Raw genomic sequence first — 27,306 nt, forward strand, 5'->3', positions numbered from 1 at the left:
CATCTGTGATGGCGATACTGGGACAATCACACCTGACTGCAGTAATTTTTGGACTGCTTCTTGCAGGGCATTGGCCTTTGACTCTATACGAGACGGGCTGGTGAAAAAAAAATATCTTTGAGGAGGCTGCCTCCTGAATGGGAACCCATACCCCTGAGATACCACCTTCTGCACCCAAGCATCTGTTGTTAACTGTTGCCATATGTGTGCAAAATGAAGGAGTCGGCCCCCAACCCTGGAATCCTCCAGGCGGAGGCCTGTCTCTTCAGGCTGATGGTTTCTGTTCAGGCTTGGAAGCTGGCTTTTTGCTAACCCACTGCTTCCTACCCCTGGTTTTGAACTGGGGTTGCTTAGACTCCTCTTTAGCTTTCGCTTTGCCAACGAAATGAGCGAAACTTTGAACCCTTAGACTTAGGGTTATAAGTAGCCGGAAATCTGACCTTCTTTGATTCAGCCTCTGATTCTAGGATATTCGATGATGGTTTCCCAAACAATATATTACCAATGAAAGGCAATGCTTCCAATTCTTTCTTGAATTCCGCATCTGCTTTCCAGGTACGTAGCCAAACTGCTCTGCGAGCGGCTACTGTCAAGGCTGAAGCTTTGGAAGCAACTGTACCCATATCAGTTGCTGCCTCTTCCAAGTATTGGGCAGATTGTCTTAAATGATACTCTTGCTTCCTATTAGGAGAAGAGCTGTCATTCTCTATTTCCTCTATCCATTCGCCCATTGCCTTTGCTACCCAGGCCGAAGCCATAGCAGGTCTTACCACTGCTCCTACTAGAGAAAATAAATTTTTTAAGAAACTATCTACCCTTCTGTCTGTGATATTAGTGAGGTAGATGACAGTGGTAAAGCAGATTTATGCACAAGTTGCAGTACATGTGCATCTACTTTTGGAGGAACTTCTCTTTTCGAACAATCCGCAGCTGGAAATGGATAATAAGAATTCCATCTTTTCGGAATCTTATATTTCTTACTGGGCGTCGCCCAAGACTCATCCATCATTTCAGTCAGCTCCTCTGACGCTGGGAATTCAGTTCTCACTGATTTTGTTTGTTTAAACACAGGTGCTTTAGATTTTAACACCGTCTTGGCTGGCTCTTCCAAAGAGAGAACAGCCTTCACAGCATCAATAAGTTCAGCAACATCCTCTGAACTAAAATTCTACGACTGATCATCATACGGAGTATTTGAATACACGGATTCATCATCTGTTGTATCATCTTGTGTAGTCTGCCACATAGACGTATTTATCTTAGTCTTACTTGTCCCTGGGTTGTTTGTAGAGGCTACTGGAACCAAGCCGTAGAAAGGGAGCTGCATGTACGGGTTAATAGTGTAACCTAACCCTTGAGGTGGTGCTACCGGAGTTAACCTGTCCGCTATTGAAGATAGAGTCTTTGCGAACATATTCCATGGTGGCTCTGTTGGTGGTTGAATCAACTCCTGTTTTTTACTTTGCTGAAAAGCAAAACAGTTCGCACACAACCCCTCATAAGTGACCAATTGGTCCATACCAATTAACCCTGTCTTACAAGATAAGCATGTTAGGGATGTAGGAGTGCCTGATAAATTCTCCTAGTCACTTTTGCCGCTCACAAACATGGTAATAATCTGTTAATTACTACACAATTTGTGACTGAAAATCACCTATATATATATATATATATATATATATATGAGTATTGACCACAGCCGTGCACCTGAATTGAGTGTCAAAACAGGACTGACAACATAGGAAAGTCAGCACACATACTAGCAGTCAGTCACATGTTAAGGCATTAGACATTGTCATATGAAAATACAACCCCCATAACAACTTACAAGTAAGTAGGAAAATTGTACTTCTGTTTCAACTGGTTCTTTTTCAACATAACATGCAGAAAACACAGATCTCATATGCAATAAGTACTAAAAATTAACAATTCATACTAACAAGTAGAGAGAATTTTTAGTACTGTATACCCTTCCTCTGTAGAGCGGGATACAGGGAGACTCACCACACTTCCATATCCAAGCAAATGCGCTCATAAGACGCTGAGTGGATTCAGACGCTACTGATGTACACTACCGCTCCTGATAACTGATAATGGACACAGTCGCTCACTGACGTACACGGACGCTCAGCGACTTTCACGTGTATGCAGACGCTAAGGCCTGCGACTCGGTCTAGGCGGGATCTCTAGTGTACACAACCGAGTACCCTCGTGGTAGCGTCCGAGATGGAAGTGAGGTCATTCAGTTCATGGACGGGAGACGCGCGGAAACTGGTCATGAACTCGGAGGAGGGGCGGCCAGGAGAGCGTCTGAATCCCACTGTTGACTTACCTAAGGATCGCGGCCTCTACCTAGCCCTGGCGCCTATGATCCCCGGACCGTAGCGCTGTCGCACTCGAGATGTTCGGCGCATCAACACACTGTTTGTAGTCTCCACCAATACAGTGTAGCTGTGTCCAGACCCCTCTAGTAAGAGGGGATCTATACTCTCACCTTCCCCCCATGCTCCGGCCACAGCCTGGTTACGTCTGCTGGACCTGCTAGAACATCCGACACAGACGCCCGTCGAGACAGCACTGTACAGCGAAGGTAAGCGCTGTTGCGACCCGGTGGGGAGTTGTTGGAGCGACTCTTTCCAGTATGCGTTTAAGACGCTGTTAAGAAAAGTTGCTCAAAAAACATAGTAAGTCTATAAAAATAACATAATAAAAGCTTCAGGTTGCCTTATTCACAGCAGCCTTGTGACCATGCGGCTTCCTGCCGCACCAAGCAAAAAACGGATTTGACTGAGTCAGTGGGCGGGACTATATGGGGAAGCCCCGATGCATCCTGGGAGGCCAGAAAGCTCTTGACCCTGTTGGTGCCATTTCCGCTGTCGCTCAACCATATCCCAATGTTATCCTGTGGATAATCCTGTGGACCCAGCCAGAGAAAAAAGTTTTTTTGGCTTTAGGAACAAAACAGAAAAGCTAGATTACTTTTATAGAAGTACGGATGGTGTAATGGTTAGCAGTACGGGATGGTGTAATGGTTAGCATTACTGCCTTACAGTACTGAAGTCATTGGTTCAATTCCCACCATGGCCCTAACTGTGCGGAGTTTATATATTCTCCCCGTATTTGCGTGGGTTTCCTCCGGGTACTCTGGTTTCCTCCCACAATCCAAAAATATACTGGTAGGTTAACTGGATCCCAACAAAAATTAACTCTAGCGTGAATGTGTCGGTGTGTATATGTGATAGGGAATATAGATTGTAAGCTCCACTGGGGCAGGTACTGATGTAAATGGGCAAATATTCTCCGTACAGCGCTGCGGAATATGTGTGCGCTATATAAATAACTGGTAACAAATAAATATAAACAGGAAATGCTAAAATCAGTTTCTGTAATTATACAGTAGTTCAGCTATTGCTGTCTTGATCTTAACATCCTTTGTTTTTACTTGAGAAATAAGACACAAAATAGGCACATCTATATCAGTGGGTAATACCTGCAGTTAACAGTCTTCTCACCACCTTCAAATTGAGAGTTTTTCCCCCAGCGCTTAGGAACCTCCAGAACCATCAGGCCTTTGCTTCCTATCAAGGCAATATGATGCTGAGTAGGGCTTACCAGGACTTGGGTAACATCACACAGTGGAGGGTTAATGCACAGGAGTCTCTGGCGAATGAATAAAAAACTGTTCTTTAGTGAGTGACATAATACATTTGCTGGGAAAATATATATAAAACGAGATTTATGGTAAGAACTTACCTTTGTTAAATCTCTTTCTGCGAGGTACACTGGGCTCCACAAGGATAGACATTGGGGTGTAGAGTAGGATCTTGATCCGAGGCACCAACAGGCTCAAAGCTTGACTGTTCCCAGAATGCACAGCGCCGCCTCCTCTATAACCCCGCCCCCCTGCACAGGAGCTCAGTTTTTAGTTAACCAGCCCAATGCAGTAGCAGGAAAAGAGACGACAACGGTTAGTAGACACATACACCACACTCTCACGACAAGAGAAGTGTCAGCGGCTAATGCCATACCAACCCAAAGAAGCTAAGTGCGTCAGGGTGGGCGCCTTGTGAAGCCCAGTGTACCTCGCAGAAAAAGATTTAAACAATGGTAAGTTCTTACCATAAATCTCGTTTTCTGCTGAGGGGTACACTGGGCTCCACAAGGAAAGACATTGGGGATGTCCTAAAGCAGTTCCTTATGGGAGGGGACGCACTGTAGCGGGCATAAGAACCCTGCGTCCAAAGGAAGCATCCTGGGAAGCGGAAGTATCGAAGGCATAGAACCTTATGAATGTGTTCACTGAGGACTACCTAGCCACCTTGCACAATTGTTCAAGGGTCGCACCACGGCGGGCCGCCCAAGAAGGTCCAACAGACAGAGTAGAATGGGCCGTAATGTGAGCAGGAGCTGACAGACCAGCCTTCAAATAAGCATGTGCAATCACCATTCTAATCCATCTGGCCAAAGTCTGCTTGTGAGCAGGCCAGCCCCGTTTGTGAAATCCAAACAGCACAAAGAGAGAATCAGATTTCCTAATAGAAGCAGTTCTCTTCACATAGATACGGAGAGCCTGTACCACATCCAAAGACTGCTCTTTGGGAGACAGATCAGGAGAAACAAGTGCCGGAACCACAATCTCCTGGTTAAGGTGGAACGAAGAAACCACCTTAGGTAAATATCCGGGACGAGTCCTAAGAACCGCCTGGTCACGGTGAAATATCAGATATGGGGAACTACAAGACAAGGCACCCAAATCCGACACTCTTCTAGCTGAAGCAATAGCCAGCAGAAACACCACCTTAAGGGAAAGCCACTTAAGATCAGCTGAACCAAGAGGTTCAAATGGAGACTCTTGTAGCGCCTCCAAAATCAAGGAGCCACAGGCGGGACATAGGGAGGTTGGATACGCAACACACCCTGAGTAAAGGTATGCACATCAGATAAGGTCGCAATTTTTCTCTGAAACCACACCGACAAGGCAGATATTTGAACCTTGAGGGAGGCCAGACGCAGGCCTAAGTCCAGGCCCTGCTGAAGAAAAGTCAACAACTTCGCTATACTAAACTTGGAAGCGTCATAATCGTTATATGCGCACCAAACAAAGTAAGAATGCCAGACCCTACAGTAAATCCAAGCCGAAAACGGTTTCCGGGCCTGCAACAAAATTTGAATGACCGCCTTAGAAAACCCTTTAGCCCTTAAGACGGAAGCTTCAAGAGCCACGCCGTCAAAGACGGCCGGGCTAGGTCCTGGTAGACACAGGGGCCCTGAACGAGGAGGTCTGAGCGTTGTGGAAGTAGAATTGGACGCTCTGACGATAGGCCTTGCAGGTCTGAGAACCAGAGCCGTCTGGGCCACGCTGGAGCTATGAGAAGCAGATTTCCTTTTTCTTGCTTGAACTTCCGAATTACCCTGGGCAGGAGTGACACCGGAGGGAACACGTACGGCAGCCGAAACCTCCACGGCACCGCCAGCGCATCCACGAATGCTGCTCGAGGATCCCTTGTCCTTGCTCCGAAGACCGGAACCTTGTGATTGTGAAGGCCCCACTTTTCCACTAGGAGTTGAAACACTTCTGGATGGAGGCCCCACTCGCCGGCATGTAACATCTCAGTCCTGACGACTGAGAAAGTCCGCTTCCCAATTCAGGACTCCCGGATTGAATATTGCCGATATGGCCGGTAGATGGCGTTCCGCCCATTGAAGAATCCGTGAGACTTCCTTCATTGCCAAGCGGCTTCGAGTACCGTCTTGATGATTTATGTAAGCCACTGTGGTGGTGTTGTCCGACTGCACTTGAACAGGACGATCCTGAATTAAATGCTGGGCTAGGTTCAATGCATTGAAGACCGCCCGCAATTCCAGAATGTTGATTGAGAGGAGGGACTCCTCCTTGGTCCACCGACCCTGAAGGGAGTGTTGCTCCAGCACCGCGCCACAACCTCTGAGACTGGCATCTGTCGTCAACAGGACCCAGTTGGATATCCAGAAGGGACGGCCCCTGCACAATTTTCGGTCCTGGAGCCACCAGAGCAGCGACAGGCGGACCTCGGGAGTCAATGAGATCATTTGAGACCTGATCCGGTGAGGCAGGCCGTCCCACTTGGCAAGAATCAGCCTCTGGAGGGGGGCGAGAATGGAATTGAGCATACTTCACCATTTCGAATGCTGACATCATGAGGCCCAGCACCTGCATCGCCGAATGTATCGACACTTGCGGACGAGAAAGGAAGCAACGAATCCTGTCCTGAAGCTTCAGGACTTTCTCCTGACACAAGAACAACCTCTGGTTGTGAGTGTCCAATAGCGCTGCCAGATGCACCATGCTCTGAGCAGGGACCAGGGAGGATTTCTTTCAGTTGATGAGCCACACGTGGGCTTGTAGAAACCGGACCGTCATATCAAGATGACGTAGGAGAAGTTCTGGGGAATTTGCCAGGATTAAAAAGTCGTCCAGATACGGCAGTATCCTGACCCCTTGACAGCGGAGTACCACTGTCAACACAGCCATGACCTTGGTGAAGACTCGCAGAGCCGTTGTTAAACCAAAAGGTAACGCCCGAAACTGGTAATGGAGGTTGCCAATCGCAAACCTCAGGTATTGCTGATGTGACGCTGCTATAGGAATATGCAGGTAAGCATCCTGTATATCCAGGGAGACCATGTAGTCCCCAGGTTCCAAGGCCAGAACTATAGAGCGAAGGGTTTCCATACTGAACTTAGAAACCTTCACAAACCTGTTCAATGCCTTGAGAATGGGCCGGGAGGACCCATTCGGTTTCGGGACCAGAAACAGCGGAGAATAGTACCCATGGCCCCTCTGAGCAAGAGGCACCTGTACTACGACTCCTGTATCCAGGAGGGTCTGTACCACCGAAAGTAGAGTGTTTGCCTTTGTCTGGCCCAACGGGACGTCTGTCCAGCAAAATCGATGAGGGGGGGCGGTTTTTAAAGGCTATGGCGTAACCTCGAGTGACTACTTCTCGTACCCAGGCATCTGAAGTGGTCTTCAACCATTCCTGGGTATACCCTAGAAGCCGGCCCCCCACCCTGGGATCGCCCAGGGGGAGGCCCGCCCCGTCATGAGGTAGGTTTATCGGCCTTGGAAGCTGGCTGACGGGCCACCCAAGCTCTTTTGGACTTTGGCTTACCAGGTTTGGAAGTACGGGCCTGCTTGTTGTACGCCTGACCTTTTTTTTTACCTGAAAGACGAAAGGGGCGAAAGGAAGTACCTTTAGCCTTCAACACAGAAGGAGCGGTACTTGGCAGACAGGCAGTTTTGGCAGTAGCCAAGTAAGCCACTATCTTATTTCAGTCCTCACCAAACAGAATATCTCCCTTGAAAGGAAGTACCTACAGGGTTTTTCTAGAATCCAGATCCACAGACCAGGATCTCAGCCACAATATCCGGCGAGCCAGGACTGATGTAGTAGAGGCCTTGGCTGCTAGGATACCGGCAACAGAAGCCACCTCTTTGATATAGCGAGAAGCTGTGACAATATATGACAAACATTGTCTAGCATGGTCAGAAGAGATTTCAGCTTCTAACTTCAAGGCCCATGCTTCAATAGCATCAGCAGCCCATGTTGCTGCAATAGTGGGCCTTTGTGCAGCACCCGTGAGGGTGTAAATCGCTTTCAGACAACCCTCCACATGTTTATCCGTAGGCTCTTTTAGAGATGAGACAGTAGTGACAGGTAGAGCTGAGGAAACCACCATCCTAGCCACATGTGAGTCTACTGGAGGAGGCGTTTCACAATTCTTAGACAGCTCTGGTGCAAGGGGATAGCAAGCCAGCATCTACTTTTGAGGCACAAACTTCGTACCCGGGTTTTCCCAGGGTTCCTGACGTATATCCACTAGGTGGTCAGAGTGAGGTAAAACTTGTTTAACCACCTTCTGAAGCTTGAACCTATCTGGTTTCTTAGGAGGGACGGATGGCTCGGGATCATTCGTAATCTGCAGAATCAACTTAATAGGCTCCAAAAGATCAGGAACATCCACATGTGAACTACCCTCCCCATCAGCCGTATCTGAGTGAGAACCTGTGGGGTCAGTGTAAGTGCCGTCTTCATCAGACGAGGTGTCAGTGACAGCAGTGGATTGTGAGGAGACAAGAGCTCGCTTAGAGGACCCCTTGGGCTTAGGCGAGCGATGGTCAGACTTTTTAGTAGTCAGGGACTGGTTCAACTTCCTCAATTGAGCAGATAAATCGTCCGCCCATGGCGGGTTAGCTGCAGGGACCACATACGGCTGTACCGGCATAGGGGGTCCCATAGGGGGTGTTAGTTTATTAACTAGCGTATGTAGCAGCGTGGAAAAAGCGGCCCATGGTGGGTCATTATGTACCCCTGTTGCCACAGTCCCACTGGGGGGCAAGGAGCCCCCAAAACCAGAGCCCCCAGCTGCTATATTTTCCTCATAGGGGTCTGTGGCTTCAGCAAAACCTGTAGTGTGGTCAGCCCCAGAACCGTTACCCTCAGAAGCAGACATGATATAACTTGCAGTATCAGGTAACACAGTACAATTATCAGCAGCACAATACCTCTTACCCAAACCCCTGCGCAGTGTAGTCAGCACTAGCAGAGATAAAGGAGAGATATGGTAACTAAATCACAGAGAAAAAATAAGATTTTACTCACCGGTAAATCTATTTCTCGTAGTCCGTAGTGGATGCTGGGACTCCGTAAGGACCATGGGGAATAGCGGCTCCGCAGGAGACTGGGCACAACTAAAGAAAGCTTTAGGACTACCTGGTGTGCACTGGCTCCTCCCACTATGACCCTCCTCCAGACCTCAGTTAGGATACTGTGCCCGGAAGAGCTGACACAATAAGGAAGGATTTTGAATCCCGGGTAAGACTCATACCAGCCACACCAATCACACCGTATAACTCGTGATGCTATACCCAGTTAACAGTATGAAATATAACTGAGCCTCTCAACAGATGGCTCAACAATAACCCTTTAGTTAGGCAATAACTATAAACAAGTATTGCAGACAATCCGCACTTGGGATGGGCGCCCAGCATCCACTACGGACTACGAGAAATAGATTTACCGGTGAGTAAAATCTTATTTTCTCTGACGTCCTAAGTGGATGCTGGGACTCCGTAAGGACCATGGGGATTATACCAAAGCTCCCAAACGGGCGGGAGAGTGCGGATGACTCTGCACCACCGAATGGGCAAACTCTAGGTCCTCCTCAGCCAGGGTGTCAAACTTGTAGAATTTAGCAAATGTGTTTGACCCCGACCAAGTAGCTGCTCGGCAAAGTTGTAAAGCCGAGACCCCTCGGGCAGCGGCCCAAGAAGAGCCCACTTTCCTCGTGGAATGGGCTTTCACTGATTTAGGATGCGGCAGTCCAGCCGCAGAATGTGCAAGCTGAATCGTGCTACAGATCCAGCGAGCAATAGTCTGCTTAGAAGCAGGAGCACCCAGCTTGTTGGGTGCATACAGGATAAATAGCGAGTCAGTTTTCCTGACTCCAGCCGTCCTGGAAACATACTTTTCAGGGCCCTGACTACGTCCAGTAACTTGGAATCCTCCAAGTCCCAAGTAGCCGCAGGCACCACAATAGGTTGGTTCACATGAAAAACTGATACCACCTTAGGAAAGAATTGGGAACGAGTCCTCAATTCCGCCTTATCCATATAAAAAAATCAGATAAGGGCTTTTGCATGACAAAGCCGCCAATTCTGATACACGCCTGGCCGACGCCAAGGCCAACAGCATGCCCACTTTCCACGTGAGGTATTGTAGCTTCACGGATTTAAGTGGCTCAACCCAATGCGACTTCAGGAAATCCAACACCACGTTGAGATCCCACGGTGCCACTGGAGGCACAAACGGGGGCTGACTATGCAGCACTCCCTTAACAAAAGTCTGAACTTCAGGCAGTGAAGCCAGTTCTATTTTGGAAGAAAATCGATAGAGCCGAAATCTGGACCTTAATGGAACCCAATTTTAGGCCCATAGTCACCCTGACTGTAGGAAGTGCAGAAATCGACCCAGCTGAAATTCCTCCTTTGGGGCCTTCCTGGCCTCACAGCACGCAACATATTTCCGCCATATGCGGTGATAATGGTTTGCGGTCACTTCTTTCCTAGCTTTAATTAGCGTAGGGATAACTTCCTCCGGAATGCCCTTTTCCATCGGGATCCAGCGTTCAACCGCCATGCTGTCAAACGCAGCCGCGGTACGTCTTGGAACAGACAGGCCCCCTGCTGCAGCAGGTCCTGTCTGAGCGGCAGAGGCCATGGGTCCTCTGAGATCATTTCTTGAAGTTCTGGGTACCAAGCTCTTCTTGGCCAATCCGGAACAATGAGTATAGTTCTTACTCCTCTCCTTCTTATTATTCTCATTACCCTGGGTAAGAGAGGCAAAGAAGGGAACACATACACCGACTGGTACACACACAGTGTCACTAGAGCGTCCACAGCTATCGCCTGAGGGTCCCTTGACCTGGCGCAATATCTTTTTAGCTTTTTGTTTAGGCGGGACGCCATCATGTCCACCTGTGGCCTTTCCCAACGGTTTACAATCAGTTGGAAGACTTATGGATGAAGTCCCCACTCTCCCGGGAGGAGGTCGTGCCTGCTGAGGAAGTCTGCTTCCCAGTTGTCCACTCCTGGAATGAACACTGCTGACAGTGCTATCACGTGATTTTCCGCCCATCGGAGAATCCTTGTGGCTTCTGCCATCGCCATCCTGCTTCTTGTGCCGCCCTGTCGATTTACATGGGCGACCGCCGTGATGTTGTCTGACTGAATCAGCACCGGCTGGTTTTGAAGCAGGGGTCTTGTCTGACTTAGGGCATTGTAAATGGCCCTTAGTTCCAGAATATTTATGTGTAGGGAAGCCTCCTGACTCCACCATTGTCCTTGGAAGTTTCTTCCCTAAGTGACTGCCCCCCAACCGCGGAGGCTTGCATCCGTGGTCACCAGGACCCAGTCCTGTATGCCGAATCTGCGGCCCTCTAGAAGATGAGCACTCTGCAGCCACCACAGCAGAGACACCCTGGCCCTCGGGGACAGGGTGATCCGCCGATGCATCTGAAGATGCGATCCGGACCACTTGTCTAACAGATCCCACTGAAAGATCCTTGCATGGAACCTGCCGAATGGAATTGCCTCGTAAGAAGATACCATCTTTCCCAGGACTCGCGTGCAGTGATGCACCGACACCTGTTTTGGTTTCAGGAGGTCTCTGACCAGAGATGACAACTCCTTGGCCTTCTCCTCCGGGAGAAACACCTTCTTCTGTTCTGTGTCCAGAATCATACCCAGGAACAGCAGACGCGTCGTAGGAACCAGCTGCGACTTTGGAATATTCAGAATCCAGCCGTGCTGTTGAAGCACTTCCTGAGATAGTGCTACTCCGACCAACAACTGTTCCCTGGACCTCGCCTTTATAAAGGAGATCGTCCAAGTATGGGATAATTATAACTCCCTTCTTTCGAAGGAGTATCATCATTTCGGCCATTACCTTGGTAAATACCCTCGGTGCCGTGGACAGACCAAACGGCAAACGTCTGGAATTGGTAATGGCAGTCTTGTACCACAAAACGGAGGTACACCTGGTGAGGTGGGTAAATGGGGACATGCAGGTACGCATCCTTGATGTCCAGTGATACCATGTAATCCCCTTCTTCCAGGCTTGCAATAACCGCCCTGAGCGATTCCATTTTGAACTTGAACCTTCTTATATAAGTGTTCAAGGATTTTAAATTTAGAATGGGTCTCACCGAACCGTCTGGTTTCGGTACCACAAACATTGTGGAATAGTAACCCCGTCCCTGTTGAAGGAGGGGAACTTTTATTATCACCTGCTGGAGGAACAGCTTGTGAATTGCCGCCAGCACTACCTCCCTGTCCGGGGGAGTAGCTGGAAAGGCTGATTTGAGGTAACGGCGAGGGGGAGACGTCTCGAATTCCAGCTTGTATCCCTGAGATACCACTTGTAGAACCCAGGGATCCACTTGTGAGCGAACCCACCGGTCGCTGAAGTTCCGGAGACGTGCCCCCACCGCACCTGGCTCAACCAGTGGAGCCCCAGCGTCATGCGGTGGATTTAGTGGAAGCAGGGGAGGATTTCTGTTCTTGGGAACTGGCTGTATGGTGCAGCTTTTTCCCTCTACCCCTGCCTCTGGGCAGAAAGGACGCGCCTTTAACCCGCTTGCCTTTCTGGGGCCGAAAGGACTGTACCTGATAATACGGTGCTTTCTTTGGCTGTGAGGGAACCTGGGGTAAAAAGGTCGACTTCCCAGCTGTCGCTGTGGAAACGAGGTCCGAGAGACCATCCCCAAACAATTCCTCACCCTTGTAAGGCAAAACCTCCATGTGCCTTTTAGAATCTGCATCACCTGTCCACTGCAGAGTCCATAATACTCTCCTGGCAGAAATGGACATTGCATTTATTCTAGATGCCAGCCGGCAAATATCCCTCTGTGCATCTCTCATGTATAAGACTACGTCTTTAATATGCTCTATGGTTAGCAATATAGTGTCCCTGTCAAGGGAATCAATATTATCAGACAGGGAATCAGACCACGCTGCTGCAGCACTGCACATCCATGCTGAAGCAATAGCAGGTCTCAGTATAGTACCTGAGTGTGTATATACAGACTTCAGGATAGCCTCCTGCTTTCTATCCGCAGGCTCCTTTAAGGCGGCCGTATCCCTAGACCACCTTTTTTGACAAGCGTGTGAGTGCTTTATCCACCCTCAGGGATGTCTCCCAACGTACCCTGTCCTCTGGCGGGAAAGGGTACGCCATTAGTAACTTTTTAGAAATCACTAGTTTTTTATCAGGGGATGCCCACGCTTCTTCACACACTTCATTTAACTCATCTGAAGGGGGAAAAACCACTGGTTGCTTTTTCTCCCCAAACATAATACCCTTTTTAGTGGTACCTGGGTTAATGTCAGACATGTGCAACACATTTTTCATTGCCGTAATCATGCAACGGATAGCCCTAGTGGAATGTACATTAGTCTCGTCGTCGTCGACACTGGAGTCAGACTCCGTGTCGACATCTGTGTCTGCCATCTGAGGTAGCGGGCGTTTTTGAGCCCCTGATGGCCTTTGAGACGCCTGGGCAGGCACTGGCTGAGAAGCCGGCTGTCCCACAGCTGTTATGTCATCGAACCTTTTATGTAAGGAGTTGACACTGTCGGTTAATACCTTCCACATATCCATCCACTCTGGTGTCGACCCCGCAGGGGGTGACATCACATTTATCGGCACCTGCTCCGCCTCCACATAAGCCTCATCAAACATGTCGACACAGCCGTACCGACACACCGCACACACACAGGGAATGCTCTGACTGAGGACAGGACCCCACAAAGTCCTTTGGGGAGACAGAGAGAGAGTATGCCAGCACACACCACAGCGCTATATAAACAGGGATTTACACTACACAAAGTGATTTTCCCTATAGCAGCTATAATACACAGTATTGCGCCTAAATTTAGTGCCCTCCCTCTCTTTTTTACCCTATTGAGCCTGGAAACTGCAAGGGAGGAGCCTGGGGAGCGTCCTTCCAGCGGAGCTGTGAAGAGGAAATGGCGCTAGTGTGCTGAGGGAGATAGCCCCGCCCCTTATTCGGCGGGCTTCTCCCGCTCTTTTTATTAATATTATGGCAGGGGATTTTTACACATATATAGTTTATTAGACTATATTATGTTTTTTTTGCCATTTTTAAGGTAATCTAATTGCAGCCCAGGGCGCCCCCCCCCAGCGCCCTGCACCCATCAGTGACCGGAGTATGTGGTGTGCATGGGGAGCAATGGCGCACAGCTGCAGTGCTGTGCGCTACCTTAATGAAGACCGGAGTCTTCAGCCGCCGATTTTCTCCTCGGCATCTTCCGTCTTCTGGCTCTGCAAGGGGGACGGCGGCGCGGCTCCGGGACCGGACGACCGAGGCTGGGCCTGTGTTCGATCCCTCTGGAGCTAATGGTGTCCAGTAGCCTAGAAGCCCAAGCTAGCTGCAAGCAGGTAGGTTCGCTTCTCTCCCCTAAGTCCCTTGTAGCAGTGAGTCTGTTGCCAGCAGATCTCACTGAAAATAAAAAATAAGAATTTACTTACCGATAATTCTATTTCTCGTAGTCCGTAGTGGATGCTGGGGACTCCGTCAGGACCATGGGGATTAGCGGGCTCCGCAGGAGACAGGGCACATCTAAAAAAGCTTTTAGGTCACATGGTGTGTACTGGCTCCTCCCCCTATGACCCTCCTCCAAGCCTCAGTTAGGTACTGTGCCCGGACGAGCGTACACAATAAGGAAGGATCTTGAATCCCGGGTAAGACTCATACCAGCCACACCAATCACACCGTACAACTTGTGATCTGAACCCAGTTAACAGTATGATAACAAAATGAAGTAGCCTCTGAAAAGATGGCTCACAACAATAGTAATAACCCGATTTTTGTAACAATAACTATGTACAAGCATTGCAGACAATCCGCACTTGGGATGGGCGCCCAGCATCCACTACGGACTACGAGAAATAGAATTATCGGTAAGTAAATTCTTATTTTCTCTAACGTCCTAGTGGATGCTGGGGACTCCGTCAGGACCATGGGGATTATACCAAAGCTCCCAAACGGGCGGGAGAGTGCGGATGACTCTGCAGCACCGAATGAGAGAACTCCAGGTCCTCCTTAGCCAGAGTATCAAATTTGTAAAATTTTACAAACGTGTTCTCCCCTGACCACGTAGCTGCTCGGCAAAGTTGTAATGCCGAGACTCCTCGGGCAGCCGCCCAGGATGAGCCCCCTTCCTTGTGGAATGGGCATCTACATATTTCGGCTGTGGCAGGACTGCCACAGAATGTGCAAGCTGAATTGTACTACAAATCCAGCGTGCAATAGACTGCTTAGAAGCAGGAGCACCCAGCTTGTTGGGTGCATACAATATAAACAGCAAGTCAGACTTTCTGACTCCAGCCATCCTAACTAATATATATATATATATATATATATATAATATATATATATATATATATATATATATATATATATATATATATATATATATATATATATATATATATATATATATATATATATATATATATATATATATATATATATATATTTTTTTTTAGGGCCCTGACAACGTCTAGTAACTTGGAGTCCTCCAAGTCCCTAGTAGCCGCAGGCACCACAACAGGTTGTTTCAGGTGAAAACGCTGACACCCGTTTAGGAAGAAACTGGAGACGAGTCCCAGTTCTGCCCTGTTCAAATGGAAAATTTTAATATGGGCTTTTGTAAGACAAAGCCGCCCATTCTGACAATCGCCTGGCCGAGGCCAGGGCTAACACATGGTCACTTCCCATGTGGATATTGGTCAACAGCATGGTCACTTTCCATGTGAGATATTTCAAATCCACAGATTAGAGCTGTTCAAACCAATATGATTTTAAGAAATCCCAACACTATGTTGAAACCTCACGGTGCCCCTAGAGGCACAAAAAAGCTGTATATGCAATACACCCTTTACAATCTGGACTTCAGGAACTGAAGTCAATTCTTTCTGGAAGAAAATCTACAGGGCCGAAATTTAAATGTTAATGAACCCCAATTTGAGGCCCAAAACACTCCTGTTTTCAGGAAGTGTAGAAATCGACCTAGTTGAATTTCCGTCGTGGAGCCTTCCTGGCCTCACCCACGCAACATATTTTCACCACATGTGGTGATGACGTTGTGCGGTCACCTCCTTCCTGGCTTTGACCAGGGTAGGTATGACCTCTTATGGAATGCCTTTTCCCTTCAGGATCCGGCATTCAACCGCCATGCCGTCAAACGCAGCCGCGGTAAGTCTTGGAATAGACATGGTACTTGCTGAAGCAAGTCCCTTCTTAGCTCCCCAGGCCCTTAGTCCTCTGTGAGCATTTCTTGAAGTTCCGGGTACCAAGTCCCTCTTGGCCAATCCGGAGCCACTAGTATAGTTCATACTCCTCTATGTCTTATAATTCTCAATACCTTGGTTATGAGAAACAGAGGAGGGAACACATACACTGACTGGTACACCCACGGTGTTACCAGAACATCCACAGCTATCGCCTGAAGGTCTCATGACCTGGCGGAATACCTGTCCCGTTTTTTGTTCGGGCGGGACGCCATCATGTCCACCTTTGGTCTTTGCCAACGGTCCACAATCATGTTGAAAAACTTCCCTATGAAGTTTCCACTCTCCCGGGTGGAGGTCATGCCTGCTGAGGAAGTCTGCTTCCCAGTCGTCCACTCCCGGAAAGAACACTGCTGACAGTGCTATCACATGATTTTCCGCCTAGCGAAAAATCCTTGCAGTTTTGTCACTGCCCTCCTGCTTCTTGTGCCGCCCTTTCTGTTTACGTGGGCGACTGCCGTGATGTTATCCCACTGGATCAATACCGGCTGACCTTGAAGCAGAGGTCTAGCTAAGTTTAGAACATTATAAATTTGCTCTAAGCTTATTTATGCGGAGAGAATTCTCCAGACTTAATCACACTTCCCTGGAAATTTTTTCCCTGTGTGACTGTTCCCCAGCCTCTCAGGCTGGCCTCCGTGGTCACCGGCATCCAATCCTGAATGCCGAATTTGCGGCCCTCTAGAAGATGAGCACTCTGTAATCACCACAGGAGAGACACCCTTGTCCTTGGATATAGGGTTATCCGCTGATGCATCTGAGGATGCGATCCGGACCATTTGTCCAGCAGATCCCACTGAAGAGTTCTTGCGGGAAATCTGCCGAATGGAATTGCTTCGTAATAAGCCACCATTTTTACCAGGACTCTTGTGCAATGATGCACTGACACTTTTCCTGGTTTTAGGAGGATCCCGATTAGCTCGGATAACTCCCTGGCTTTCTCCACAGGGAGAAACACGTTTTTCTGGACTGTGTCCAGAATCATCCCTAGGAACAGTAGACGTGTCGTCGGAAAAAGCTGCGATTTTGGAATATTTAGAATCCCCTCGTGCTGTCGTAGAACTACTTAAGATAGTGCTACTCCGACCTCCAACTGTTCTCTGGACCTTGCCCTTATCAGGAAAGCGTCCATGTTTCTTTTAAAGAAAAATCATCATTCCGGTCATTACCTTGGTAAAGACCCGGGGCGCCGTGGACAATCCAAACGGCCGCGTCTGAACTGATAGTGACAGTTCTGTACCAGGAACCTGAAGTACCCTTGGTGAGAAGGGCAAATTTGGACCTGTAGGTAAGCGTCCCTGATATCCAGTGACACCATATCGTCCCCTACTTCCTGGTTCGCTATCACTGCTCCGAGTGACTCCATCTTGATTTGAACGCTTGTATGTAAGTGTTCAAATATTTCAGATCTCACCGAGCCGGTTGGCTTCAGTACCACAATATAGTGTGGAATACTACCCCCTTCCTTGTTGTAAGAAGGGTACTTTGATTATCACCTGCTGGGAATACAGCCTGTGAATTGTGTGAGGGGGAGACGTCTCGAATTTCCAATGTACACCTGGGATATTACATGTAGGATCCCGGAGTTCCCTTGCGAGTGTTGCTGAAACTCTTGAGATGACCCCCTACCGCACCTGAGTCCGCTTGTACGGCCCCAGCGTTATGCTGCGGACTTGGCAGAAGCCGTGAGGAGCTTCTGTTCCTGGGAATGAGCTGCTTGCTGCAGTCTTCTTCCCTTTCCTCTACCCCTGGGCAGATATGACTGGCCTTTGCCCGCCTGCCCGTATGAGGACGAAAGGACTGAGACTGAAAGACTGTGTCCTTTTCTGCCAATATGTGACTCGGGGTAACAAAAGGTGGATTTTTCAGCTGTTGCCATGGCCACCAGATCCAATGGACCGCCCCTTTATACGGCAATACTTCCATATGCCGTCTGGAATCTGCCTCACCTGACCACTGTCGTGTCTTCGTCTGGCAGATATGTACATCACATTTACTCTTGATGCCAGAATGCAAATATGCCTCTGCGCATCACGCATATATAGAAATGCATCCTTAAAATGCTCTATAGACAATAAAATCCTGTCCCTGTCAAGGGTATCAAAATTTTCAGTCAGGAAATCCAACCAAGCCCCCTCAGCGCTGCACATCCAGGCTGAGGCGATTGCTGGTCGTAGTATAACACCAGTATGTGTGTATATACTGTTATGATATTTTCCAGCTTCCTATCAGCTGGCTCCTTGAGGGTGGCCGTATCTGGAAACGGTAACGCCATGTTTTTTATAAGCGTGTGAGCGCCTTATCCACCCTAAGGTGTGTTTTCCAACTCGCCCTTACTTCTGGCGGGAAAAGGGTATACCGCCCATAACTTTCTATCGGAGGAACCCCACGTATCATCACACACTTCATTTAATTTATCTGATTCAGGCAAAACTACAAGTAGTTTTTTCCCACCCTACAAAATACCCTTATTTGTGGTACTTGTGGTATCAGAAATATGTAACACCTCCTTCATTGCCCTTAACATGTAACTTGTGGCCCTAAAGGAAAAATACGTTTGTTTCTTCACCGTCGACACTGGGGTCAGTGTCCGTGTCAGTGTCTGTCGACCGACTGAGGTAAATGGGCGTTTTTACAAGCCCCTGACGGTGTCTGAGACGCCTGGACCGATACTAATTTGTCCGCCGGCTGTCTCATGTCGTCAACCGGCTTGCAGCGTGTTGACATTATCACGTAATTCCCTAAATAAGCCATCCATTCCGGTGTCGACTCCCTAGAGAGTGACATCACCATTACAGGCAATTTTCTCCGTCTCCTCACCAACATTTTCCTCATACATGTCGACACACACGTACCGACCTACTGCACACACACAGGGAATGCTCTGATAGAGGACAGGACCCACTAGCCCTTTGGGGAGACAGAGGGAGAGTTTGCCAGCACACACCAAAAGCGCCATAATGTATATAACAACCCTAGAAGGTGTTTCTATATATATGCGCTCTTAATATATAATTATATCGCCAATTTATGCCCCCCTTCTCTTTAACCCTGTTTCTGTAGTGCAGGGGAGAGTGGGAGCCTTCCTCACCAGCGGAGCTGGTCAGGAAAATGGCGCTGAGTGCTGAGGAGAATAAGCTCCGCCCCTTTCTCGGCGGGTTTTTCTCCCGGTTATTAGGAAAACTGGCCTGGGTTAAATACATACATATAGCCTTAATGGCTATATGTGATGTATTTATTTGCCTCTAAGGTAATCTATATTGCTGCCCAGGGCGCCCCCAGCAGCGCCCTGCACCCTCCGTGACCGAGATCAGTGAGCCGTGTAGCAACAATGGCGCACAGCTGCAGTGCTGTGCGCTACCTTCATGAAGACTGAGGAGTCTTCTGCCGCCTGTTTCCGGACCTCCGTTCTGCCGTTCTTCAGCGTCTGTAAGGGGTATCGGCGGCGCGGCTCCGGGACGAACCCCAGGCTGACCTGTGTTCCGACTCCCTCTGGAGCTCAGTGTCCAGTAGCCTAAAACTTCAATCCTCCTGCACGCAGGTGAGTTGCAAGTCTCTCCCCTAAGTCCCTCGTTGCAGTGATCCTGTCGCCAGCAGGAATCACTGATTAGAAACCTAAAAAAAACTTTTCTAAACAGCTCTTTAAGAGAGCCACCTAGATTGCACCCTCTCGGACGGGCACAAAAACCTAACTGAGGCTTGGAGGAGGGTCATAGGGGGAGGAGCCAGTACACACCATGTGACCTAAAAGCTTTTTTAGATGTGCCCTGTCTCCTGCGGAGCCCGCTAATCCCCATGGTCCTGACGGAGTCCCCAGCATCCACTAGGACGTTAGAGAAAACCTAATAAATACTTTCTTTACTAAGAGCTCAGGAGAGCCCCTAGTGTGCAACCAGCTCGAACCGGGCACAGATTCTAACTGAAGTCTGGAGGAGGGGCATAGAGGGAGGAGCCAGTGCACACCAGTAGTCCTAATTCTTTCTTAGAGTTTCCAGTCTCCTGCGGAGCCCGTCTGTCCCCCATGGTCCTTACGGAGTTCCCAGCATCCACTAGGACGTCAGAGAAATATATATATATATATATATATATATATATATATATATATTTCTATTTCTATCAAATCACAAGAAAAAATAAATACAGAAACAATACAAATGAATTGAAGAAAATTACATGTATTAAAGCACTGTCTGGATGGAATTCAGGGTGAAATGCTTATGAAAAACACCAGCAGCTAGGTACACTTTTACTATACAACACGATGTACAGCATAGGCGTGCGCAGCACATTTTATTAGGGGGTGCACCGTCGGAGGGGTGTGTCTAGCACCTTTTGGGCGTGTCTAGCACCATCTATTGACGGTCAGCGCAATATAAAATATCCACCCTTGTACCAATCCTAATAAAGCAGATACATTGTCAGATGTTGTGGTGTGCACCAAACAAACACCCCTGATGGCACTCACTGCAATTACAGTACTCCTCCTCAGCCTGGTCTGGCTCCCTCTCTCTTTCCCCTGCAAGCTGCAGCAGCTTACTTACAAGTCAGTCACATACTGAGAGTCGCAGACTAGTACTGCTTCTGCTGGAAAAACGAGTGACGTGTCAATGCTGCTACCGACCGCCTGCCAGTATTGAATTTGTCTTCCTAAGAGGAACACTGGCTGCATGCTGCTCCTAATCAGTGGCTGGCGTTGGCACAGCATAGGAGGTGGGCATGTGGTGGGTGGGCATGCGAGCAGCATGACGTACTCACATCACGCTGTTTTTGTACATGGAGGTGGAGCCGGGAGTTTGAAAGCCGGTGGCAGTGGCACCCTTGATTAACCCAGGCATCCGGTCAGTAATGCAGTCCTGACAGGGTGCAGTGCAGAGGGGACAGTAATCAGCCTGCTCGGCTATTGCTGCATCAGGCATGTGAGATCGGGTGTCAGTACATTAGGGAGTGCCTGTGCGCACCAGGCACCCCCCTTGCGCACACCTATGATGTACAGTAAATGCAGATGCCACTTCTGGTAAAAGTACTCTCAGCACCACAGTATGTGCAGAATTCAGAACAGCGGGCAATATATTACAATGAGATAAATAAAAGTGTAGAGACAGGTCCCAGTCCAGCAGAATTTAGTGCACGGAGGGGGGGGATCTCACCTGCTCTGTGCCGGAGCTCGGGCTGAGGAGTCTTATGGTGTGGAAGCCGCACGTCTCTGGGTCCCACACCAACAGATCGCCGTCCAGGCTGCAGATCAGGTTTCTCAGCTGACCCCGGTCCCCAGCACCAAGCTCCTGATCTCGGGGCTGGGAGAACAGCGGGTGCTCTTTGAGTGCGCTCTGCCATCGGTCTCCTCCAGTTCTACCGACAGCCGCCATCTGTCTCTAAGGATGCGACGCGCATAGTTTAGACGTCTGCAGGACTCTAGGGCACGTCAGGTACTGGGCGGTGTTGGGGGCGGACCCAAAAGAAGCGCTGCGCGCGTGTACGCGAGAGGTTTATATTCCAGTGCATTGCAGTCAATCAGTGTGACTGTCACTGTCACTGAATGGTAAGTCACTGTGGCCGCGGTATCTCCACGCTCTATGGTTGGCAGGTGGAAGCGGGACACCAGGTCAGGACGCGGTGAGCACGTTGTTGCTCTCCGGCTGGCAGAGAGTAAGACAAATGTAATGCTTTTTTGTGTGGCTGGCAATGGGACTTATCCCGGGGGTAGTTTATTGTGGCCAGGGTCTAGTGATGGCAGCTGCTAAGTGTGCTCTGGGAGGTAGTGGATGGGTTAACGTCCACCCCTTCAATGCCTGCACTGGGTGGGTTAACGTCCACCCCTCCCCCCACCCCTTCCAATGCCTGCACTGGGTGGGTCAACGCACCCTCCAATGCCTGCACTGGGTGGGTTAACGCCCCCCCCCCCCCCCCCCCTCCAATGCCTGCACTGGGTGGGTTAACGCCGCCCCCCCCCCCCCTTCCAATGCCTGCACTGGGTGGGTTAACGGCCCCCCCCCCCTCCAATGCCTGCACTGGGTGGGTTAACGCCCTCCCCCCCTTCCAATGCCTGCACTGGGTGGGTTAACGCACTCCCCCCCCCCCCCCCCAATGCCTGCACTGGGTGGGTTAACGCACCCCCCCCCCCCCCCTAATGCCTGCACTGGGTGGGTTAAGGCCCCCCCCTCCAATGCCTGCACTGGGTGGGTTAAGGCCCCCCCCTCCAATGCCTGCACTGGGTGGGTTAAGGCCCCCCCCTCCAATGCCTGCACTGGGTGGGTTAATGCCTACCCCCCTCCAATGCCTGCATTTGGTGGGCCAGCCACCCACCCCCCCTCCAATGTCTGCACTGGGAGGGTAAACAGCCCCCCCCCCCCTCCCTCCAATGCCTGCACTGTGAGGGTCAACGCGCCCCCCCTACAATGCCTGCACTGGGTGGGTTAACGCGCCCCCCTTCTCCCCTCCAATGCCTGCACTGGGTGGGTTAACAACCCCCCCCCCCTCCTCCATGCTGGCACTGGGTGGGTTAATGCTGCACCCTCCTCCATGCTGGCACTGGGTGGGTTAATGCGCCTCCCCCTTCATGCCTGCACTGAGTGGGGTGAATGCCAAACCCCCTGTGCCAGTACTGAGCGGGGTTAATGCCCCCCTACCCCCATGCCAGCACTGAGCGGTGTATAAGCCGCAAATATTTAATGATTAATGCACCCCTTATGCTTTACATCTAGGTATACACCTGAAAGACATGATTCTTCTAAATATTATTTACATGTAACTACTACACTACTTGCTGTACGGTGATACGACATACAACATATTATGTCCTGTCTGACATGCAACACACCATATGGGATGATGCAATGAATGTGTGTAAATAACAGATTGTGCTCGCACACTACGCAATGGGGATGCAGTTACAATCCCGACGGTTGGGATTTTGTGCACGAGATACCGGCTGCGGGATCCTGAAAGGTGACGGGACACGGACGCTGGAATTCCAACTGTTGGGTTCCCAATCATCTACACATTGGGGTGGGTAAGTACTACACTGGGGATGTGGGGGTTAGGTTTAGGTGACCCCCAGGGGACTTAAAAGGAGATGTACTAAGCAGTGATAAAAGTGGGAAGTTGAGCCAGTGGAAAAGTTGCCCATGGCAACCAATCAACATTGACGTAACATTTATAATTGGCATACTATAAAAGTATACAGAGCAGCTGATTGGTTGCCATGGACAACTTCTCCTCTGGCTTACTTCTCCACTTTTATCACTGTTTAGTACATGTCCCTCTTAGTGTGTGTGTGTGGGGGGGGGTGGGGGGTGGAGGAGAGGGTTACGTTTAGGGAGTGGTAAGGGAGAGTTAAGCACCACTACTGGGGGATTAAGGTTAGGCTGTGAGGGGGAGACGGTTAGGTTTAGGCACCACGAGGGAGGGGGGGGTGGTTATGGATAGGCTGCTGGGGGAGGATGGTTCAGGTTATGCACCTAAAAGGTAGGGGGAGGGATAAAACTACTTACTGCCAATGTCAGGCTTTCAACTGATGGCTTTCCTCTGTCTCCTGACCACTGGCATTTCATACCCAAACCACACAATGGGCCTAATTTAGATCTGATCGCTTCTGTGCGTTTTTGCACAGCGGGTGATCAGATCTGAACTGCGCATGCACTGCAGTGCGCATTGGATGGCTACTATGGGCATAGTCGGTCAGTCAGTGACGGGATGGTGTGAAGGATCCATTGACACGGGCATTTACAAGGTGATTGACAGGAAGAGGACGTTTGTGGGTGGCAACTGACCGTTTTCAGGGAGTGTCCGGAAAAACGCAGGCGTGCCCAAGCATTTTCAGGACCGTTGTCTGACATCAGCTCCTGCCCCAATCGGCAGGATTCAATTGCACTGGAGAGGTAAGTCCTGAACTGCTCAGAGACTGCACAAGCTCTGCAACACATAGGAACACACACTTCCACAGCCATTTTACCCTCCCTCTGTAGGCGGCGACTATCTGATTGCAGGACAGCAAAACACGCAGCCCAGCGATCAGATCTGAATTCGGACCAATGTTTGTGCATTGTTTTGTTTACATGTGTTCATTGCATCATGCCATATGATGTGCTCATGTTAGATAGGACAATGCAGTAAGGTAATGCTCCACTCACCTAATATATCGTGTCGCCGTACAGCAGGTTGTGTAGTGTGAATACATAGGTTGGTCGCAACATATCCTAGTGTTCATTAAATCGTGACATCAACTTTTTAATTACACCAGCCAACTTCTTTGTAACTGATGTCACAGAGATCGTCGCACAGTGTCTGCCAACGCCTACTTCTACCTGTTTCATATAAATACATTTTGTTACTCAAATATCTGTATGTGTGTATTTATTTTATTACCTGCAAACTGAAGATTTTTGTTAGATAAAAATGGAAAATAATGTATGCTGCTCTACCACAATTTGAAACCAGCAATGATTATGTAAAAATCACGGTTGGAAATGATGTGGGTGTTCTCTCAGCACAGTGTATATCCAGACTGGATTACTGGGAACATAGAGGGGATACCCGTAGCATAGTGTGTCCCTCTTACTTACTACTACCACCACTACTACCACCACCACTACTCTTACTTACTACTACCACCACGATTCCACACAGCCCCAGGGTAGCTTTCCCTGGAGAATCGGGCCCTACTAAATGTGTTTATCCCCACTCCGGTGTACAAGAAGCCCTGTTGACAATTGCACCTGCTTTCTTCTTACATACCACATTACGAGCCTTATTCATGTTGGATCGCTAATGTGATGTCACTGCATTATCAAGTGATCGCGGCTACTGCACGTCCCGTTCTGCAGTGCATGGCCTGGAGAATGCGATTGCATCGCATTGAGGCAAACACCTCTGCCTGACTGACAGGCAGAGGTGCTTGCGGAACAGTGCGGTGTTGTGGTGTCGAATCTGCGTTGAACAGCTGGGTTGTGGGCTCAGTGCATCTGTGTATGTCACACGCAGCTGCTGTGACCAGAAAAAAGGTTGAGCTCTGCCAGCCTTTGCAGCCTGGCTGCAGAAGCAGGGTGGCTTCCACAAATCAGCAATGTGATCACAATTACATTTCAGAAGCATCGCTGGGGGGGCATTTGCATGCTGTGCAGTCCCCAGCATGCCAATAAGGCCCAGTGTTGGGTATGTGAATAAAAAAGTTAAATAGTGATATAATTACATCTATCTTAGTTGAATTACAGTTCCCAACATGGCCTGGTTACACCAACATTGGGGAACCTGCATTCTTGCTGCTTGCATGTGCCCCCTTCCCTCCCAGGTGATAAAAGCACAAATGTTGGTAACCTTTCCCACCACCACTCGCACATTAATGAAGAAATAAAAGACATGCAGAAGTATTGCCGTTAGTATTTGCCTACTTATGACCGTCTGATATTTCATTTGGGTGTAAAGGCCCTTACACACTGGCCGATATATCGGCCGTTCTCTTGAACGGCCGATATATCGCGAGTCCGTCGGCCAGTGTGTACGGCCGATACGTCTGAACTCCGTCGTTCACAGACGTATCGCGTCGGGCCCCGCGGCACAGCAGACGGCCAATATATCTACCGATATATTGTCGCGTCGCTGTGTGTGTACGGTGGTCGGCCGACCGCCCGTACACATGCGGTGGCCGGCGGTGATTGACAGCTGAACTGGGCGGGCGTGTGTACACGCCCGCCCAGTTCATGACGTCAGTCCCCGACGGATCGGGCAGTGTGTATGCACAGCACACTGCCCGATCCGGCCATAGCTATATCTGCAGATCAATTGATCTGCAGCTATATCTTTCTAGTGTGTACCCACCTTAAGGCTGGATACACATTGGAGCGACAGGGATTCGTTCTGATATAGTAACGAATTCCCATCATCTTCAATTGCCCCGTACACTGGATAGATTTTAATGAAGGAAGGAACGACCACGTTCCGTCCTTTGTTAACATAAACAAGGGACAAAATGTAAATTGATTTCAATCATGCGCTCCCTAAATATATCGAAAGCAGCTGGTAGTTTACTTAGGAACCACACCAATTCCTTACAGCATACACAAGAAAAAATATGTAAACACCTGCGCTAAGAGAAAAATGTTAAAATAGCAGAAAAGACTGTTTACTATAAAATAATCAAACAATCTATATCCTTTCTTGCTGTCTTAATTTTGGTCACACCCAGACCCCTTCTCCAGTGAAACACTCTTGCAGGAAAGCTTCTTAGTTGTGTTCACTTTTCAGAATATATCCGGTGGAGTTGACTTACATATTGATTCACTCCAGCGTGCACTAAAAGGTATCTTTAGAGTAAGACCACACTGTCCACTTTCATACAACCACAGGTCATGTAACTTACATTATATTTCTTCCTCGCGTGTACATAAAGGTATCTTTCAACTCCTGGTATCTTCAATAAAACGTATTTTATCTTACGTCCTAGCGGATGCCGGGGTCCATATTAGTACCATGTGGTATAGACGGGTCCACCAGGAGCCATTGGCACTTGAAGAGTTTAACAGTGTGGGCTGGCTCCTCCCTCTATGCCCCTCCTACTAGACTCAGTTTAGAAAATGTGCCTGGAGGAGCCGGTCACAGCTAGGGGAGCTCTACAGAGCTTTCCTGGTAAAAGTTTATCTTAGAGTTTATGTTTTTACAGGAGACTGCTGGCAACAGCCTGCCTGCAACGAGGGACTGAGGGGGGAGCAGTGTCCGTGCTGCGGGGTCTGAGCCACTGTATCCGCTGACGACATTGAGCTGCAGAAGGGACAGATCGCACCCCGCCACAGTGGAACGCTCACCCCGTCAGCCAGCCGCCACCCTCTTGCCGAGCTGAAGTGTGGCGAGTAAGTCATTGTCCCCCCTTACAAGCGGGGGGTCAGTGTGAAGAGGGCAGCTTTAAGGGTAGGAGCGCGGAATTAACCGCGCTCCCGGATGGCTCTGCGGTGCGGCGCTGTAAGGGGCGTCCTGAGCCAGCACCTGACCCTACCCTGACCAAATCCAGCCTGTCGGGGTCTGCGGATCTCAGCCAGCAAAAAAATCCTCAGGCCAGTATAATCTCCGGCTATCTGTAAGGTACCAGGGGGTTGTAGAAGGGAGGGGAGGCTGTGTCACCTATTAAGGGACACAGTCAGCACTGGTTAGGGTCTCCCTATACCTATAATAGCGCTGTGTGTGTGGGTTGGCTCCAATCTCTGTGTCTCTCTGCCATTCTTGGGGGGGAACTCTACCCAGTACCCTGTGTGTTTGTAGGGTGATTGGTGTGTATGTGCAAACATGTCTAGGGACACTTTCATATGCTGCAGAGGATTTATCTTCCCAGGAAGACTCCATACCATGTAATCAGGATTGCACTGTTGTAGCGCAGAGCCCAGCTAGAGAGCCAGAATGGTTAGTC

General features: G+C 49.3%; 1 protein-coding gene across 1 annotated transcript in view; it reads right to left on the reverse strand.

The window, feature by feature from the left end:
* Positions 1-21,377, reverse strand: part of NUP88 (nucleoporin 88) — a 176,048-nt gene extending 154,671 nt beyond the window's left edge. The window contains exons 1-2 of the mRNA XM_063953674.1: positions 21,062-21,377; positions 3,491-3,660 (exon numbers count right to left, since the gene is read on the reverse strand). Coding sequence (XP_063809744.1) covers positions 3,491-3,660; positions 21,062-21,280 — 389 coding nt within the window. The 5' untranslated portion in view covers positions 21,281-21,377. The remainder of the gene's footprint in view (positions 1-3,490; positions 3,661-21,061) is intronic.
* Between the last annotated feature and the right edge of the window lie 5,929 nt (positions 21,378-27,306).

This window comes from Pseudophryne corroboree, chromosome 2 (genome assembly GCF_028390025.1).
Source record: "Pseudophryne corroboree isolate aPseCor3 chromosome 2, aPseCor3.hap2, whole genome shotgun sequence".
NCBI lineage: Eukaryota > Metazoa > Chordata > Amphibia > Anura > Myobatrachidae > Pseudophryne > Pseudophryne corroboree.